The sequence below is a fragment of the Mesoplodon mirus genome (genome assembly GCF_964341445.2).
Source record: "Mesoplodon mirus genome assembly, chromosome: 9".
NCBI lineage: Eukaryota > Metazoa > Chordata > Mammalia > Artiodactyla > Ziphiidae > Mesoplodon > Mesoplodon mirus.
Genome location: NC_138985.1, coordinates 20,570,357 through 20,588,341, shown reverse-complemented (window position 1 = coordinate 20,588,341; position 17,985 = coordinate 20,570,357). Strand labels below are relative to the sequence as shown.

The 17,985-nt window shown below is 45.2% G+C and overlaps 1 protein-coding gene across 9 annotated transcripts in view; it reads left to right on the top strand.

Annotated features, from left to right (window-relative positions):
- Nucleotides 1-4,755, top strand: part of ATXN7L1 (ataxin 7 like 1) — a gene marked incomplete at its 5' end in the record, with an annotated part of 244,928 nt that extends 240,173 nt beyond the window's left edge. For 6 of the 9 annotated variants that reach the window (XM_082631878.1, XM_082631874.1, XM_082631882.1 and 3 more), the window contains one exon: nucleotides 1,035-4,755. In XM_082631878.1, coding sequence (XP_082488004.1) covers nucleotides 1,035-1,076 — 42 coding nt within the window. In that variant the 3' untranslated portion in view covers nucleotides 1,077-4,755. The remainder of the gene's footprint in view (nucleotides 1-1,034) is intronic. The other 3 variants (XM_082631879.1, XM_082631876.1, XM_082631883.1) reach the window with 2 other exon arrangements.
- Nucleotides 4,756-17,985: the final 13,230 nt, after the last annotated feature.

Genomic DNA, 17,985 nt, shown 5'->3' with positions numbered 1-17,985 from the left:
GAGTGTGCGCACGTCTGGAGGAGGCCAGGGAGGGTAGGTGAGTAGGGTCGTGTGTGTCCTACATGATGGGAGAAAATACATATATGGCTGTTACGTTGTCTTAGAAGTGCCACAGGTTTCGTAGATACCAAATTACAGTGTGCTTTTCTGTACTTTGGCCTTTGGAGTTTCCCCGCCAATCTTGGATAGAGTCTGGGTGAAGGTTATAGGGAACGGCTTTGTGTCTTCAGATCTCCACCATTTTGAGTCACTGTGGCCCATCTGTGCCAGATCACCTGCAGCACCTCCTCTGTGTAGGGTCGGGGTGGGGGGCAATCTGCCTGTTTATGGCAGGCCTCCTGCATGGGTTGCTGGGTGCACCCGGAGACTCCACTTTCACCCTTAGCAGGCACGTGTGCAGTCGCCCACAACTCCAGGCATACCTGCTGGGAACCCACAACGCTAGCCGTCAGCCTAAATGAACGTAATAATAATACCAACACCTGCCTCTGTAGGCGCCGTGCTCTGCCGCTCACATACATTACATACCTTTCAACCTTTTAACAACCTGGTCAGGTTGGGGACAAATTGGTTATCCTCATTTTATAGATGAAGATGAAGGAACTTGATCCAAAACCTGTATATCCACAGCCTCTGTGCTTAACCCAGCACTATACTTTTTCCTTAGGTAATTCTCCGTGCTGTCTGTGAGTTAGTTAGGAAAAGATAGACTAAAAAACAAAAACAGAAAAACAAAGACAGATTCATTATCCCGGTCCTCCCTCCTGGAGAGGAGCTCCATGAAGCCACAGGATTTGCCCCCTTGCTTTCCTTCGTAGCTAGGATCTTTGTGCCCACCTTCCATTTACAGAGTTTCTTTACTTCCATCACCTCATTTGCTCATCACAGCTGGCTTTTGCCAAATGCAGGAGGTGGGATGGTATCCTTTTCATTATAGGTGAGGAAACTGAGACTCCCTTCTTGAATTCTTGTGGGTAATCCCAAATGTATGTTTTGGAAACAAGCTTTTTCTTTTCTTTTCTTTTCTTTCCTAGAAGACCACAAACAGAACGGGCAGGATAAGGACTCTTCCATAACAAGACTATGAAGCCACTTCCAAACCAATGCCTGGCCACGGGACCTCACCCCAGGAGGCCAAGGCCAGGGGAGGGAGGGGAGTGGGCAGTGGGGAAGAGTCTGTTTCCTGTGCCCTGCCTGTGGCTCTGGCCTTTCTTCTTCTTTTTTTTAATTGACCAATTTTTAGTTTTGAGGAAAAAGAAAAAGGCAAAAAGAACGTGAAGTTGAGATTTACAGAAAACAGTACCAGTGTTTTGTTTCCGTTCTTTAACTTGCCACGTGTATACCTTCTTCCAAGTCTGGGGTCCCTCCTCTAGCTTCTGATGCTGCGACTGCATCATTTTGCTCCGGCCACAAGAGCAGACGTTGTAGAATGTCCGTTCCTGGTTGGCGTCATCTGGAACTCGTGAACTTGAGCATGTGCGGTGCTCCTTTCCTTGCCCTCTCCCATCCTTCCCTTCATCCCCTCCTACCTGCCACTCTCTGGGTCCCCACCGACCATCAGAGGTACGGGCTCTCAAAAGCTCCCTCTAGACAGCGTGCTGCATGGTGGGGGGCGGTTACCGGGGAGCAGCCCGTGTTTGGGGAGCAGAGAGTTGGAGGGCGGGCGAGTGCCCTTATCAGGTTTCTAGGACGCACCAGCTCAGAGGAGCGAGATGCAAAGTTGAGAACAGCAGCCATTTAATGATGGGGCTTACTCAGTACCACTGTCCAGCTGTGCAGCTCGGAGAGGATGTCCTGGGTTAGGGACAGGGGCAGGAATGGACCCGGGAAGTGGCAGGAAGGAGGGCCTGGGGATAGGAGAAGATATCCTCAAAAGATGGTGGGAACTGGGTGACTGATCATCTGAGCGTGTTAGGAATCCATGCTGCAAAATCCCTTCCAGGGCGCCGTGTACAAGGGCGCAAAGCTGGGCGAGTCAGGGGGAGGAATCCCAGGGAAAAGGGCACAAGACCTCAGGAAGCCACTCAGGAAGAGGCACAGTGCCCACCGCTGTGGAAGGTCTCAAGCTGCCCTCCGGGGCGCTGCCAGAGGAGAAAAAGCAGAGCCGGAAGGAAAGGCCTGAGGGAAAGCTGCCATGGAGGGTTCATTGCCAAACAGCTGGTGATTGGTGAGAATAATGACTAGCATTGCCGAGCCACCTCCGTGCCCTGGGCCAGAGGGCCCCGTGGACTCAGCACACCCATAGATTAGCTCATGCTGGGTTGTCAGAGGCCACCACTCCGATACAGCCAACCCAGGAAGGAGTGGTAAGGCCACTGCTTATGGAGAAGAGCCATTTGGAAGATCTGGAAGGGAGAAGCTGGAGGCCTGCAGCTATAAAACTGTTCACACTGGAGTTTTGAAAGAAACCAATACCATAAGCTCTAATTGGGAATCATAGTCAAGAAAGGAATTCACCATATAAAATAAGTGTTCTGTGCTATGAATCGTGTAACTTTGTATACAGTATAATGGCAGAGATACCAGGAGGTTTTGCTTCATCCCTAAGTCAGAAATGAATGCCAGTTTTACAGCTGGACATAAACCCTCATCCCCGCCCTGAAGTTTTCCTTTTCTTTCCCATTCCCCCCGAACCCAAGGATCAGACTACTGTTAAATTTCACCGTATGATTGGATTTTGCAAAGACGGGAGGCAAACGGAGTGACTTGCATCAGTGGAATTGCACTGACAGTGTTTCTTAATAGGATTACTAAAACTTTTAGTATAAAATGAAGATTTTTTAAAAATCAGGAGTTGATATTAGGTACTAGGCCATTAGTTGGGATGATCGCATTTTGATTTCTACAGTGTTAAAAGTGCACTTATATGCTGGTTTATTTCCATCTGGGGAAAAAGAGACTGCAAATTGAAGGGAAGATTGTTACTTTTTTTTAAAAAAAAAAAAAGGTTAAGGCAGATTTTAAGACTTATAAATGTTTAAGAAATTATAAACAAGGTTAGACCCTTTGAAAAAAAAGTTTAGAAGATATTCTTAAAGTAAATTTTTATAGTGTTAATTTTGTAATAATTTATGTTTTACTATATTACAGAGCTAACTGACCAGAATAGTTTCAGAAACAATATGAAACTTAGGAAAGTTGAAGCAACGTTTATATTTTTAAAATGTTCTTTGAATTATGTTTTTATTGTACATTTCTTCAGACTGAAAAGTATGTACATATCTTTGTGATTTTTGCACAATTTTTGTCTCGTTCGGTTTTAGAAGTCTGGTTTTTTTTATAATTTATTTTGAGTTGTAATACTTGCAGGAGTAAAAACAAAAAAAAAATCTCAGCAACAAAATAACCCTCTGATTTATAAACTCTTACACTCAAAGAAGGAAAACAAAAGTTGAGAGATTAAGTGGCTGCTTCTGAGAAATAATGCCTCAACAGGGACTAAAGGAGCAATTCAATGGATTTTAAACGTTTTAGCTCTCTACATCTTGAATTGCAAGCTGGAATAAAGAGACTCCCCACCGAATGCTGCTTACTTGGTGAAAGACTGGCTCTGACCAAGGTGAGGACATTTCTGGAAAACTGAGCAAAAAGGGAAAACCCACGGTGTTTCTTCCTTCACAGTCAACTACAGGTTTACTTTATAATGATGTATTCAAAACTCACAGCTTGAAAAATGGAATGCAAATAAAAGGTTTTCTTTCGGTTTGTTTGAATGGAGTTCAACTGGACCAGCCTATAAAGCATTATTAGGGGGATATCGTTTGGGTACTTCTGTTCTGCACACCCCACCTAGCCCTCTCTCCCAGCCCCTTGACTGCACACACCCCCATCTGCCTGAAGATCTCGTGACTTGTCGCCAGCCATAGAGGCTCGAAAGCTCTGGTTGTTAAAGCGTAACGCAATGCATAGACCTGTCAGCCATAAAAAAAAAAAAAAAGAAAAAAAAGCGACCTGGATAACTTGTATGCCTTCTTTTGTATCAATGTACCAATTGTAAATAATGCTGATCAACCTTTGTAGAGAATAGTTTATACAGCATATTCTATTATTGCTGATTCTCAGTGAACTCTTGTTTTAAAAAAGGAAAAAAAAGAAATTTTCTATTTACACCTTCTATTTTGTTATGCTGTCGGCCCATGGCACTTTAACAAAACTCTGTGGGTTTTACGTAGCTGGTCAGTCATGGGGTATATTCAATAACTGTTGTTGCACAGACGAGAATTTGCACCTGCTCATTTGTCCTTTCCTACTACCGATTTTAGAACCTTTTCCAGAAGAATTTTGAAGAAAGCATGTCCAAACATTCTAAACAAATGCCACACTTGTGGAGTGGGTTTCTTTTCTACAATCCATATTTTGTAACACTAAGTATTTTCCTTCTTTGTCCTGCACCTTTATGTATTAGCACTATCAGATAGAATTCATTCCATGCCTGTGATATTGTAAGCAGAATAAATGTCTAAAGTAGATGTAAATAGTAAATCCTATGGCTTACAGTTTTAAAAAGGAAAGAACAAACACGTATCTATTGATACTGCCGTGGTTCAGCACCAGGTCTGGAGACATTCTCCAGTGAGCGATTGTATTTTTTTTTTTTTTTTTTTTGCTTTTTTTTTTTTTTTTTTTTTTTTGGTAACATGGCTTTGTAAATAAAATAATTTATATGTTTGTAAAACAGTCTTCGGGTTTTCATAAAATTTAGATTTGGGGTATTGTTTTTTATTCTTCTGGGTGTATGTGTCCTCACCAGACGAGCGTTCCTCCTAGGACCCACATTTAAGGTGTAGAAGAGAGCGAATTCATTCAACAGATATTTATGGAGCATCCCATCTGTGGCTGCCCCTGAGCTAGGCACTCTGCTCAGTGATGAGAAACAGACATAGTCCCAGCTGCTTGCCGAAGGCACCCTGGTGGGGGAGACAGTACATAAATAAACACACGATCCAATGTGTGATTACAGATTGTGACAAATTCAGTGGTAGAAAGAATTGAGTTCTGTGAGAGAAGATAACAGGAGAAACTGATGTAAAATGGGTTGGGGGTTGTGATCGGGGAGTTCCCTCTGAGGAAGTAAGCTGAAGGCAGAAAGTGTTGGGGAGATAATCCCAGGCAGAGGTGGTCCGCGGTGGGAAAAGCCTGCTAAGTTCTTGGAACCTAAGGAACATGCACTGTGGACAGAGCAGGGAAAGGGATGGACAAAGGGCATGGCAAGGTCACAGAAGGCCTCCTAGAGTTTGGATTTTTGTGCTCAATTCAGTGGAAGTCCTTCAAAGGGCTTTACATAAGGGCATGGCGTGATCTGATCTGTTGAAAGATCTCTAGCTGCTGTGTGGAGAATCCATCGGAAGTTGTTGCAAGAGACCCAGTGAGACGTAGTGTTCGTGTGGTCCCAGGATGGTGATAGTAGATCTAAAAAGAAGTGAGTGCAGTCAAGATGCATTTTACATATTAAATTGCCAAGACTGGTTTAGGACTTGGATGTGAGAGTAGGAGGAAGAATGACTCCCAGGTTTCTGCTAGAGCAATTGTATTAGGTGGAGATGCCATTTCTTCAGATGTGGAAAACCAGAGGAAGAACAGGGTTTGGGGAAGGGGTGGGTGGCAAAAGGAATGTTTCATGAGGATCAGAAGTTCTGTTTTGCACATGTATGTTTGCTCACGTGTGAGATTACTGTGAAGCCTCTAAGCTGCTGTGTCAAGAAGGCATGGGACGCACATGACTGGAGCTCTCAGCAGGTCTAAGTTGGAGGCATCAACTTGGGAATCTTTGTTATATGGATGATATTTAGAGCCACAGGTATGGATGTGATTACTAGAGAAGATGGAGAAGACAAGCAGACTTTTGGAGGTTAGGTAGAAGCAGAAAAGCTTGCAAAGAACTCCAAGAGGAAGCACTCACAAAGAGAAGAGAGGGGCTTCCGTGGTGGCGCAGTGGTTGAGAGTCCGCCTGCCGATGCAGGGGATGCGGGTTCGTGCCCCGGTCCGGGAAGATCCCACATGCCGCGGAGCGGCTGGGCCCATGAGCCATGGCCGCTGAGCCCGCGCGTCCGGAGCCTGTGCTCCGCAATGGGAGAGGCCACAACAGTGAGAGGCCCCGCGTACCTCAAAAAAAAAAAAAAAAAAGGAAGAGAGAACCCGATAGACAGTGGTTCCCTGGAAGCGAGGACTGTAAGATGCTTCAAGCAAAGAGAAGTCAGCTGAGTTACGTACTGTTGCAGTATGGGAGAGAGATGGTATTTAGTCTGGGGTTCTGCAGCATGGAGGTCTTTGGTGACTGTTAACAGTCTCCTAGGACTGTCATAACAAATTGCCACAACTTGGTGGCTTAAAACAACGTAAATTCATTCTCTCAGGGTTCTGGTGCCCAGAAGTTCAAAATCAAGCAGGGCTGCCACTTGCTCAAAGGCTGTGGAGGAGAATCCTTCCCTGCCTCTTCCGGTTTCTGGTGATGGCTCGCATTCCTTGGCTTGTAGACTCATCACTCCCATCTCTGCCACCTCCTTCACGTGGCCTTCTCCCCTGTTTCTCCTGGGTTTCAAGCCTCCCACGGCCTTTCGCTTATAAGGACTTAAGGCTCACCCTAAATCCTGGATTACATCCTCTCAAGATGCTTAAGGTAGTTAGTTATGTCTTTTTGCAAATAATTCATACTCGCAGGTTCTCAGGGTTACGACTTGGACACAGAGTGACCTTAGCGAAGCAGGTGTGTTGAAGTGGCAGGAGAGTGAAGGAAATTCAGTTGTGTAGACAAGTCTTAAGAAGGTTAGAAGGCACAACGGAGCATTTGGATTTTGTTCCCTTTTGTTTCTTTTGTTTTTCAAGGGAGAAAGGGTCCAAATCATGATTCATACGCTGGTGAGGCTGGGATAATAGGGGAGGGAGAGGTTGATGAAACAGGAGAAAGGGGTGATTTTTTTTTTAAGGGAAGTTTTTGAGAAGGCAGGAGGGAGGTGAACTTGAACACATGTGGACGTATTGGCCTTTGTACTGTGAAACAATCAACCAAGGCCTATTAAAAATGTTAAGAGTTTCTCTGCACAAAAATGGGATTCAAATCAGGCAGCCCCAAACCAGAAGTGGTTAGGAGCTCCACCAACAGGAGCTGGGGTGAGAGTTTTATAGAGAAAAGGCGGAAGCAAAGTAAGGTAGGTATTGATCGGCTATAGCTTCAAGCCTAGTTGGCTGTTTGTGATTGATTGTCCCCAGCATTTTGGATTTTGTAACCTTGAGACATTTGCAGACTTAGATTCTGGTTTGCTTACATAGGCCTCTAGGGCATTAGAGCATCTCAGTCTAATGGCCTCTTTGTTTGACTAACTTAACAGTAGTCAGGAGGACACTTCCTCCAGGGAACTGGGGAAGAAGTCAGCTTGTAGGTTCACTGCTGAGAAGATGAGGGAATCCCCATCTGATGGCTTCCATTTGCTCAGCGACCATGGGGCAAGCTGGGTGAGCCTGAGAGCTCAGAAGAAGTTTGAGAAGAGTAAAGAAAGAATTAAGTAGTTACTAATGAAACTGGATTGCCACACAGCATTGAGAGCGCATTTGAGATGTGTGATCAAAGCACAGTCCTGGCATGGTGATGACAGTCTCGGGGAGTGGTTTGAGCGCACCAAGGGTAGAGCAAGTCCACTTGGAGCCAACACTATTGGGCAAACTTGGGCAAATTTCTTAGCGTTTTGCCTCAGGCCTAAGTGTAAATATTTTCACTATTGTACAGAAAAAAAAAAAAAAGAGGAAGCAGCTTTGAAGCTTGAGGAAGCTTCAAAGCTTCACAGAGGAAGCACATTGCACATAAACGTTTGTATAATTGGATTATCCATAGCCACAAAATGTCAGTGTGGTGCTTCTAGCAGCAAGGACATCATTTATCCCTTGGTTCTGAGCTTTGTCTGTGACTGGCCGTCCGTCACTGCTCTGGCCTGGTGACTTCTAACTCCATTTTGAAGGGAGCCTAGACATCCTATATTTTCCCAACCTGGAACTCTGAGAAGCCTCAAAATTAGTCCGAGGCTTGGAGCATCAGTGTGAAAACTGGAAGTAATATTGAAGACCCTCTTCTGCAGGTGAGGAAACTGAGACACAGACAGGTCAAGTGAGGTACCAAGAGCACACAGCGGGCCGACAGGCAAGCCGGTCCCCCCTTCAACCTGGTGCTCTTTCCATTATAGTTCCCTGCCTCCTGTAGAAATAAACTCCACCTACCGACTTTTCTTCCTAAGCCCCTGTGGATATTTCCATAAGGGTATTTTATAATTCTATGTGCCTCCTAGTTGGTTTACTCAGGTCTCTAGAACTTATCTTACAATACTTCAGTATTTTTCTCCTTTTGATTTTTCCACTAGGCAATAACTTCTTGCTTTCTGATCTGGTTGGAGCTACTCCGGAATATCAGGTTTAAGGTATCCATGTCCCTGAGCAAAGTTCCCAGGAATGTATTTCAATAAGTTTATTTTCTATTCATTACATCTTCATAAGCCATTCCACTAGAAAAGTCAATGAGGAAGGTGTAAAAAAACTGAACGCCTCAAACACTCAATCAGTCCCACGCAAGTCTGAATCATTGCAAAATCACGATGGGAACCAACAGCTCGGAGGCGCTGCATTTATTGTGACAATCGAAATCACAAATCTGATCTAAGGTCATTAACATTGGAAGGGTTTTCTTAATTTTAGAAGATTCTGGAGCTTTTCTGGATTCCTCCTTTCGCCTTTAAGTATTTCAGCAAATTTTTTTTTTTTTTTTTTTTTTTTGCGGTACGCGGGCCTCTCACTGTTGTGGCCTCTCCCGTTGCGGAGCACAGGCTCCGGACGCGCAGGCTCAGCGGCCATGGCTCACGGGCCCAGCCGCTCCGCGGCATGTGGGATCTTCCCGGACCGGGGCACGAACCCGTGTCCCCTGCATCGGCAGGCGGACTCCCAACCACTGCGCCACCAGGGAAGCCCCTTCAGTAAATTTTTAATCAAAGCAGCAGCAGCACCACGAAAGCACTCGCGTCATCAGGCACCTGAGCTAGCTGCCGGGGTGGGGGGCTGTGAAAGTAGGAACTTGCATGGTCTGTATTAGGGCTTTCATTGTCTCTCCACCCACTTCACTTCTCTATTGGATTTCCTAGCTGGCCTTATCACTAACCCCCTTCCACTACCCACCCCCAAATCTCCCCCATGTACCTGAATAATCCAGATGCAGTGTTGGAGGGCTGGCAGGTAGAGGGTAGCAATTCTGGCCCATTATTGAAAGAGGGCAAAGGCAGCGCCCCATGGAAGTGAAGAGAAGGACAAGGAAAGACATGATTCCGGGGCTTTTCTTTTTTTTTTTTTTTTTTTTGCTGTACGCGGGCCTCTCACTGCTGTGGCCTCTCCCGTTGCGGAGCACAGGCTCCGGACGCGCAGGCTCAGCGGCCATGGCTCACGGGCCCAGCCGCTCCGCGGCATATGGGATCCTCCCAGACCGGGGCACGAACCCGTATCCCCTGCATCGGCAGGCGGACTCTCAACCACTGCGCCACCAGGGAGGCCCCCGGGGCTTTTCCTTTGGAAAGAATCAGGTGCATGTTTTTGTTTCTGTTTGCAGTTTTTACAAGTCTCTTGGTCCTGTCCAGCTCAATAAGCTGAGAAGGTTTGGATCCATACTAGATGCTCAGTACTAGGCCTGACTGGCTGCTGGACACACCAGAGAGGGTATCTCCTGCAGTGCTCACTGTCCAGCATTTGGAGGATGTTCCCTCCGGGTCCTTGCTGAGCCCAGTACTGTTCAACATTTTAATTCATGAATTGGCATTCAAAGTAACCTTGGTGAATTAAAGCCATGAATACAAACAGACAGATTTATAGAATAGATGTCACCTTTCGGGGGCACAAGGGAGGTTTCTGGTGCTAGCAGTGGTCTGTATCTTGACCTGGGGGCTTGTTAAGCGAATAGAATCACGGATGAAATATTTATCTGATTGTGTACTTAAGATTCATTAATTTTACTGTGCACTTTTAAATTTAAAAGTTTACACACAGACACAAAAGGTAAAGGGCAAACTTGGAGCCATAATTGTCTTTGCAGAAAGAAGAAAGTTAGAAGTGGTTTGAGGAGAATACTAATAAGCCCGTTTTTTCCCCAGATCCCCCAGAGGCAGTGGGTACCACAGAGGAGGGGTGCACAATGGGTTGAAAATGGGGAAGAGGGGCTTGAAGTCTCACATGAGGTTGTCAGGCCCCTCAGAGCCCCCTTCACCTCCCACATGCAGCCAAGTGGCTACTCTCTCCCCCCCACCCCTGCCCCAGCAGGGGACTAAAAAGTTATTTTCTGGAAAAATTGAATGGGAAGCTGAGATTCAGGATCCAAGGAAACCAGGTCCAGCAGAGAAAGTCACCTTGGGGTGGGATGGGGGGTGGGATGAGGCACAAGATTGTCTCTTTTCATCATAAACTGTAGAATTTTAATGTGTGTGTTGCTTTGATATTTAAAAAATTCAGATAAGTATATTATCAGGACATCTACACAATGATGAAATACATGGGAGCCGTTAGATGATCTCACTTTTGTGTTTCCAGAGTACAATGTTTGGCTTTGGGCTTGGCAGCTTAAAAACACTGGATACAGGACCAGAGAAAAGTGGTGAAAGTGATCAAATATAGTTGATTACAGTGAATAGTTGTGGAATACACTGTCCTGGAGATGGCTAAAAATGGAATGCCTGCGATGGCCTTAAAAACAATCCTCCTTCATAGGGGGACTTTCCCAACGGAGATTTCATGCTGGTGAAGTTTGGTGTGGATTACTATGTGGGTTACATTGACATGCTAGGGCTTTTTCATTCAAAAAACATGTATATTTCATGTTTCCTTGGACTTCAAATTTATCTGTAGGATCTTCTTAAAGGACTGTGTTATCCAAGGTTGTTTGGATCCTAAAACAGTAGCAGGCATACAGTTGGCATACAATACATGTTTGCTGAGTTAAAAAATGGAGTGGTGTGTTGGTGGTAAATGTCAAACATCCAGCTTTAGGGGTGGCAGGGGAAGCACTTGCTGATTTCTGTAATGTTAATACATCCACCGTGACTGATTTCAAGCTATCAGCATGACCTCTCTGAATCCAGAGGGGGAAGAGAAGTGCACATTAACTCCTGTGAGCCTGGGCAAGCCAGCCCCAGCATACAGAGATTTTGGGCAATGCAAAAGACATGCTTATGACCACTGATACTATCTACGAGAAATAATAAACTACAAGAAATAATCTAATCCATTAGTCAGGCCAACAAGGAGAATTTTGCTATCAGTTGGAAATAACCAACATTCAAATCAACAATTTCTTACCACTTTTTACTTTTTTTTTAAACTTACTCTTGCTTGAAAAGGGCACTGGGGCAAAGCGGATGTCTTAGTTTCCAAAATTATATCCAAGCAATTATCTTTCTTGTATAAGCAATCCCCACTCTGTGGGCTGTGCTCCAAATGTTTCATTTGGAACCTAATATATTCTTCCACTTAAATGTAATATCAAGGGTGATTAGGTTGCAGGACAACCCACAAAAGCCTATAGATCCCACAAGGTACCTGAAGTCTGATATCAGTGCAGTGGTATTATTTTGGGAAATGCGTCCTCAGTTTCAGCCAGAGAAGACAGGATTGCATGCCACCTGGCTGCTGTCCCGGCTATGAGAGACCACTCCCTGCCACCCTGCCATCTGCCAGGAGAGTAAGGACTTCTGGCCTGCACCCTGAGCAGACTCCCAGCTCTAAGCCATAGCTGAACTACTGCGACATCAAGAAAACAGCTAGAAGGACAGGGATTCCCCTGGCGGTGATGGTGGTTGGGGGAGTGAGGAATAGCATTACTGATTTCGTGTTTTACATCTTTTCTAATTTAATCCTTACAATAACTCTATGAGGTCGGTAAGATTAGTACCCCCGTTTTAGCGATGAGAAAACTAAAGTTTAGAGAGGTCAAGTAATTTGGTCAAGATCACACAGCTGGTAAATGGCGAAGCCTCTTGAGAAAGGGTCCTTAACTCCCCATGTAAACTGTGTATCAATAAATAGGAGATCATCTGAGGTCATCCTTCATACAAATAATTTAGAAGCTCAAAGAATGTTGTTCATAAGTTTTGTTCTGGGCCTCAATTTGGTGGATCTAATGAAAGCTTAAACAGACATAGTCAGTGTGATGGGAGCTAAATGTAGGCTTATGATGTTCGGAAATGCAGAAGTAGCCTCCAAAATGAAATGGAACAGAAAAAAGAAGAGTTCATGGAAAAACCGGTGAAATCCAAATGAGGTCTATACTTGAGTTAATAATATTGTACGGATGCTGATGTCCTAGTTTAACAAAGACAGTGTTCCACAGTTATGTAAGACAGTGTCACTGGGAGGAAACCAAGGAGGATACACTGGAACTCTTTGTACCATTATGCAACTTCTTGTGAGTCTTGAACTATTTGAGAGGATTAAAAAAAATTTTTTTTAATGAAGTACTGTAGAGGGGGTACCAAAGCACCAGAGCTATTATCCCAATCTCCTCCTGTGATCCTTTGTACTGTGGCCATGCTGTTGATATTTTCTACATTTTCATGTTTTGTAAAATGGATTTAAATGAATGTTTCGAGATGTTTTTAGCATTTTTGCTCTTTTTAGGTTATTGAAGAATGAGGAAAGCTTCTGAGTAGATGAGGCACTATCACAGATAATTGAGTGTTACCATTTCACAAAGACTAACTTTGAGACTTGAGTTCCACAGAGCCCTGTGTACCTGTTAAATCACAGTTGCAAAGCTAAAACAGGAGTCCGTGTTAGTTCCACTTGACACAAAGACTAATACGATGTCATTACTAGACTGTGTTCTGGTGGGTTTTTTTTTTTTTTTTTTTTTTTTTGCGGTACGCAGGCCTCTCACTGTTGTGGCCCCTCCCGTTGCAGAGCACAGGCTCCGGACGCACAGGCTCAGCGGCCATGGCTCACGGGCCCAGCCGCTCTGCGGCATGTGGGATCTTCCCGGACTGGGGCACGAACCCGCGTCCCCTGCATCGGCAGGCGGACTCCCAACCACTGCGCCACCAGGGAAGCCCTTGTTTTTTTATTTTAACTCCAAAAATGCAGCTCACCAATAAAGTAACTTGGTGAAAATGAAATGATCAGGTTCCAAACTATGTCTCCCTTATGATTTGCATAAGAACGTTAAGCGCATAATATATATACCTTTAGCTCCTCCCGTATTGACATGCAGAACCAAGAACCTATAGTTCTTTAAAGCTGCAACACAAAATCTGAAAGATTAACCAAAAAATCTTTCAATAGGAAACCGTATAGGACAGCCTATGGACGTAGGCTGTAGGATATATTTAGTCACGATTTCCCCCTTCTCATTTTAACAAGGCTATTAAGATAATAACAGTGAACACTTACATAGTTCTTAGTACATGCCTGGCACCATTTTTTTAAAAGAGCTTTACATACATTAACTCAGTCCTGAAGATGTCCTCTATGAGGTAGATACCCTGTCCCCATCCTGTCCTTGAGGATACTGAGACAGAGAATTTAGGTGTTTGGCCCAATATCACATAGTTATTAATAGTCAGTGGTAAAACAGTGTTACAACGAGGCAGTCTGGCTCCAGAGGCCTCTACAGGACACTGCCTCACCATACAACTGCTCAGGAAAAGTGGGCTTCATATATTTCTCCCCTTTAACAGCAACCAAAACTCCTAGTTGAGGCATCTCTAACTTGTCCCTGCTTGACAGAGAAAATGGAGAGAGGGAGTTAGCCCACATTCTGGCTACTCATGTCCCCCCACTTTCCCTTTTATCCATGGCCTCCCCCAAACACACACACTAACCCTGAGCTATAACTCCCAAGTTGACAGGCAGATTGACAAGTCTATCCAACACCAAAGCCTGAGCCCTTTATGCTAGTGGTCCACAAGTGGAGTGACCATGTATTAAGATGACCTGGGACGTTCCCAGTTTTATGGTTGAAAGCTTCATGGTAATGGACCCCTCATAGTCCTGGGCAAACCAGGACAGTTGGTCACTCTGTGCTCGAGAACCACTCAGGAAGCTGGTAAAAAGCTGTGATGCCTGAGGCAGCCCCCCACCCTTGCGCCCTGGCCCCCAAGGCAATTATATCAGACTCTCTGGGGAGTGAAGGGCCAGACACTGTATTTTTTAATGGCTCCCTGGGAGTTTCCAGTGTGTGTCCTGGGTCGATATGAGCTGTGGGATTACACTAAGCACGAGCTGGGAGCTCCGAGGCTCCTGGGATTCCTGATCAACATTTCCCAGATCTTTTAGCTCAGCCCTCATGGGCTGCTGTAACACAGGGTCTCAGTCCCAGCTGTCCACTAGGATCTCCTGGGGAGCCTTTAATTACTAGTAATTTGAGAATATAAAATGGTACAGCTGCTTTGGGAAAACAGTTTGGCAGTTTCTTAAAAAGTTAAACATACACCTCCCCTGTGAACCAGTCATCCCACTCCTTGAGACATTTAACCTAAGAGAAATGAAATCCTCTGTGCACACAAAGATCTGTACATGAATAGTCATAGCAGCTTTATTTGTAATAGCTCCAAACTGAAAGCAACCCAAATGTCCATCCACAGGTGAACAGATAAACCAATTGTGATATATGCATACTGTGGAATCTTACTCAGCAATAAAAAGGAATGAAATATTGATACATGCAACAACATAGGCGAATCCCCAAAATAATTATGCTGAGTGAAAAACACCAGACCAAAAAATAATTATATATATATATATACTGTATGGTTCTATTTATATAAAATTCTAGAAAATGTAATCTACAGTTACAGATTGCAGGTCTGTGATGCCTGGCAATGGGGGTGGGGCAGGGTTAAGAAGGGGTGAGAGGAAGGAACTAGAAAGGGACACAAGGAAAACTTGGGGGATGATAGATACATTCTTTATCTTGATGACAATGATTTCACGTATATGTACATACTTCAAAGCTTATCCAAGGGCTTCCCTGGTGGCGCAGTGGTTAAGAATCTTTCTGCCAATGCAGGGGACAGGGGTTCGAGCCCTGGTCCGGGAAGATCCCACGTGCCGCAGAGCAACTAAGCCCATGTGCCACAACTACTGAGCCTGCACCCTAGAGCCCACGAGCCACAACCACTGAAGCCCACGCGCCTAGAGCCCGTGCTCCACAACGAGAGGCCACTGCAGTGAGAAGCCCGCCCACTGCAATGAAGAGTAGCCCCAGCTCACCGCAACTAGAGAAAGACCGCCCTCAGCAACGAAGACCCAACACAGCCAAAAAACAAAAAAACAAACAAAAAAAACTTGTCCAAGAGTATGCCTTAAATATGTGCAGTTTATTATGTTAATTATACCTCAATAAAGCTGTTCAAATCCACACAACAAAACTACCCATATTCAAGGCCCCATCCCAAAAGATTCAGTCTCCTGGACCTGGACTGGAGCCCAGGCCTCAGTACGTTTTAAGGTACTGTCAGAACTTTCAAAGGTGGTTCAAATGTGCAATCCTGATTGAAAACCCCCGCAGTGATGCCTGCCACCTGCAGTTACTGCCCCAAACCACTGAAAGGATTAGTAGTAATAAGGAGATGGAGGACAGAGTCGAAGCAGTGAGGATGATGACGTCAGTGATGATGAGGAATGAAGGCCAAGTTGGCTTATTAAGAGGTGGCATTGACAGAGAATAGCTGACTCCACTAGGGGGCATCTGGACACTTCTCTTCAGCACGAGTCCAGGGGAACTGGAGATTCCGGGCCAGAGCTGCCTGAGGTATGTTGAGGGAGCTCTGAGCAGACAAATGCAACAAATGCTTGTTGAAACAGAAAACAATCAGCAACTTGGGAAGATGTCAGCAGGCCAGGTGTCACTTGAAGTTCTAGTGTCATTTGAGGTTCAAAGAGCAGAGCTCTTTTATTCAGGGACTGAGTAACTCCTGGAGAGTAAGTAAATGAAGTTCTCAAGGAGATCAAATGTCTTGAGCTTCATGCACAGAGAAGAAACTCTGTGTCCAGGGCACCAACATCCAGTCCTGAGTAGATTTTTTTAATGTATTAAGTACACATAAGGTATAAAGAATCATAATCCAGGGCTTCCCTGGTGGCACAGTGGTTAAGAATCGCCTGCTAATGCAGGGGACATGGGTTTGAGCCCTGGTCCGGGAAGATCCCACATGGCGCGGAGCAACTAAGCTCGTGGGCCACAACTACTGAGCCCGCATGCCACAACTACTGAAGCCTGCATGCCTAGAGCCTGTGCTCCGCAACAAGAGAAGCCACTGCAATAAACCCGCGCGCCACAACGAAGAGAAGCCCCGGCTCGCCGCAGCTAGAGAAAGCCCATGAGCAGCAACAAAGACCCAACACAGCCAAAAATAAATAAATCAATTAAAAAGAAATCATAATCCAATGAGCACCTGTGTACCCACGACTCAGGTAAAGAAAATCTTATTACCTTTACCCCTGGTGTCCCCAGGATATTCTTCCACAAACCCATTCCCTTTCCTCTCACCTCCAAGGCAAATACTGTGCTGAATTTTGTATCATTCCCTTGCATTTCTTAGTAGATCTCCTACACAGGCTTGAATCTGTAAACAATACATTGCTTCATTCTGTATGTTTTTTAACTTTATATGAATTGATTCATACAGTATATATTCTTGAGACAATATTATGTTTTTAAGAGTCACCCATATTGTTGCAAGTAGCTACAATCCATGGTTGCAAAGCTTTATATTTATATATTTATATTGCATTATGAATATATCACAGTTTTTAAAAAAATCCATTCTAGTTTTTGTTTTGTTTTGTTTTGTTTTTTTGTGGTACACGGGCCTCTCACTGTTGTGGCCTCTCCCGGTGCGGAGCACAGGCTCCGGATGCACAGGCTCAGCGGCCATGGCTCATGGGCCCAGCCGCTCCGCGGCATGTGGGATCTTCCTGGATCGGGGAACGAACCCGTGTCCCCTGCATCGGCAGGCGGACTCTCAACCACTGCGCCACCAGGGAAGCCCTCCATTCTAGTTTTGATGACCTTTGGGCTGCTGTGTTTTCTGTCATGCACACTGCTGCTCTGAACATTCTTGTGCGTATCTCCTGGTACAGGTGTACAAGAGTTACTCTAGGCGTGGAATTTCTGAGTCATGGTGTAGAAACATGTTTATGCTACCAAGATAACTCCAAATTGTTTTCCAAGGTGGATGTTCTCCTTTGGAAAGCTCCCATCATCATTGGCTGCTTTGATGCCCTATATCCTTGCCAGCAGTTTAATTTGTTCAACTTCCTAATTTTTACCAGTCTGGTAGATGTAAAATGGCATTTTCTTGTAGTTTTGTTTACAGGATTGCCAGAGAGACTGAGAATATTTTCATATGTTTAGTGGCTATTTGTCTTTCCTCTTCTTGAAGTGGCTGTTCTGGGATAACTCTCTGGTGGGGAGTAAGGGCACAGACCTCAGAGCCTGGCCCTCAAGGACAGAAGTCCCAGCCTAGAGTTTAGTTTCTCAGGTACTTCGATGGCTGAGTAGAGGCCCTCCTGGCCACCTGCGTCCCACCTTATTCAGTGGCTGTCCCTCAAAACTAGTCAGGTGGTCTTTGTCTCATTAAGACCAGCTCCACACGGTCTAGTTAAGCAGCAAACACATGTAGGAGCTCAGGATCCACGCACTTCACGACCCCCCAGTCTGGTAGAGAAAACGGTCTCCCTTCCTGCCCCGCCGCCAGCGCCGTGCTTCAGGCTGCTCACACCAAAGATGCTGCTTAGGACTCTCCACTGGACACCTCCGTTATTACACAAGTTCCTTCTGTTATTACCACATGAGACCTTGGGTCAGCAAGTACTGAGCTAGGTGCTAGAGACAGAAACAGGAAAAGACCATCAGGCCCGAAACTCAGCCCAGACAGCAGACGGCGCCCTCCGCCCGCAAGGAGCTCTGCACGGGTTTCCCTCCTGCCTCCGCGTAGGCCCCACCCCACATCTCCCAGACTGCCTCCTTCGCGAGGA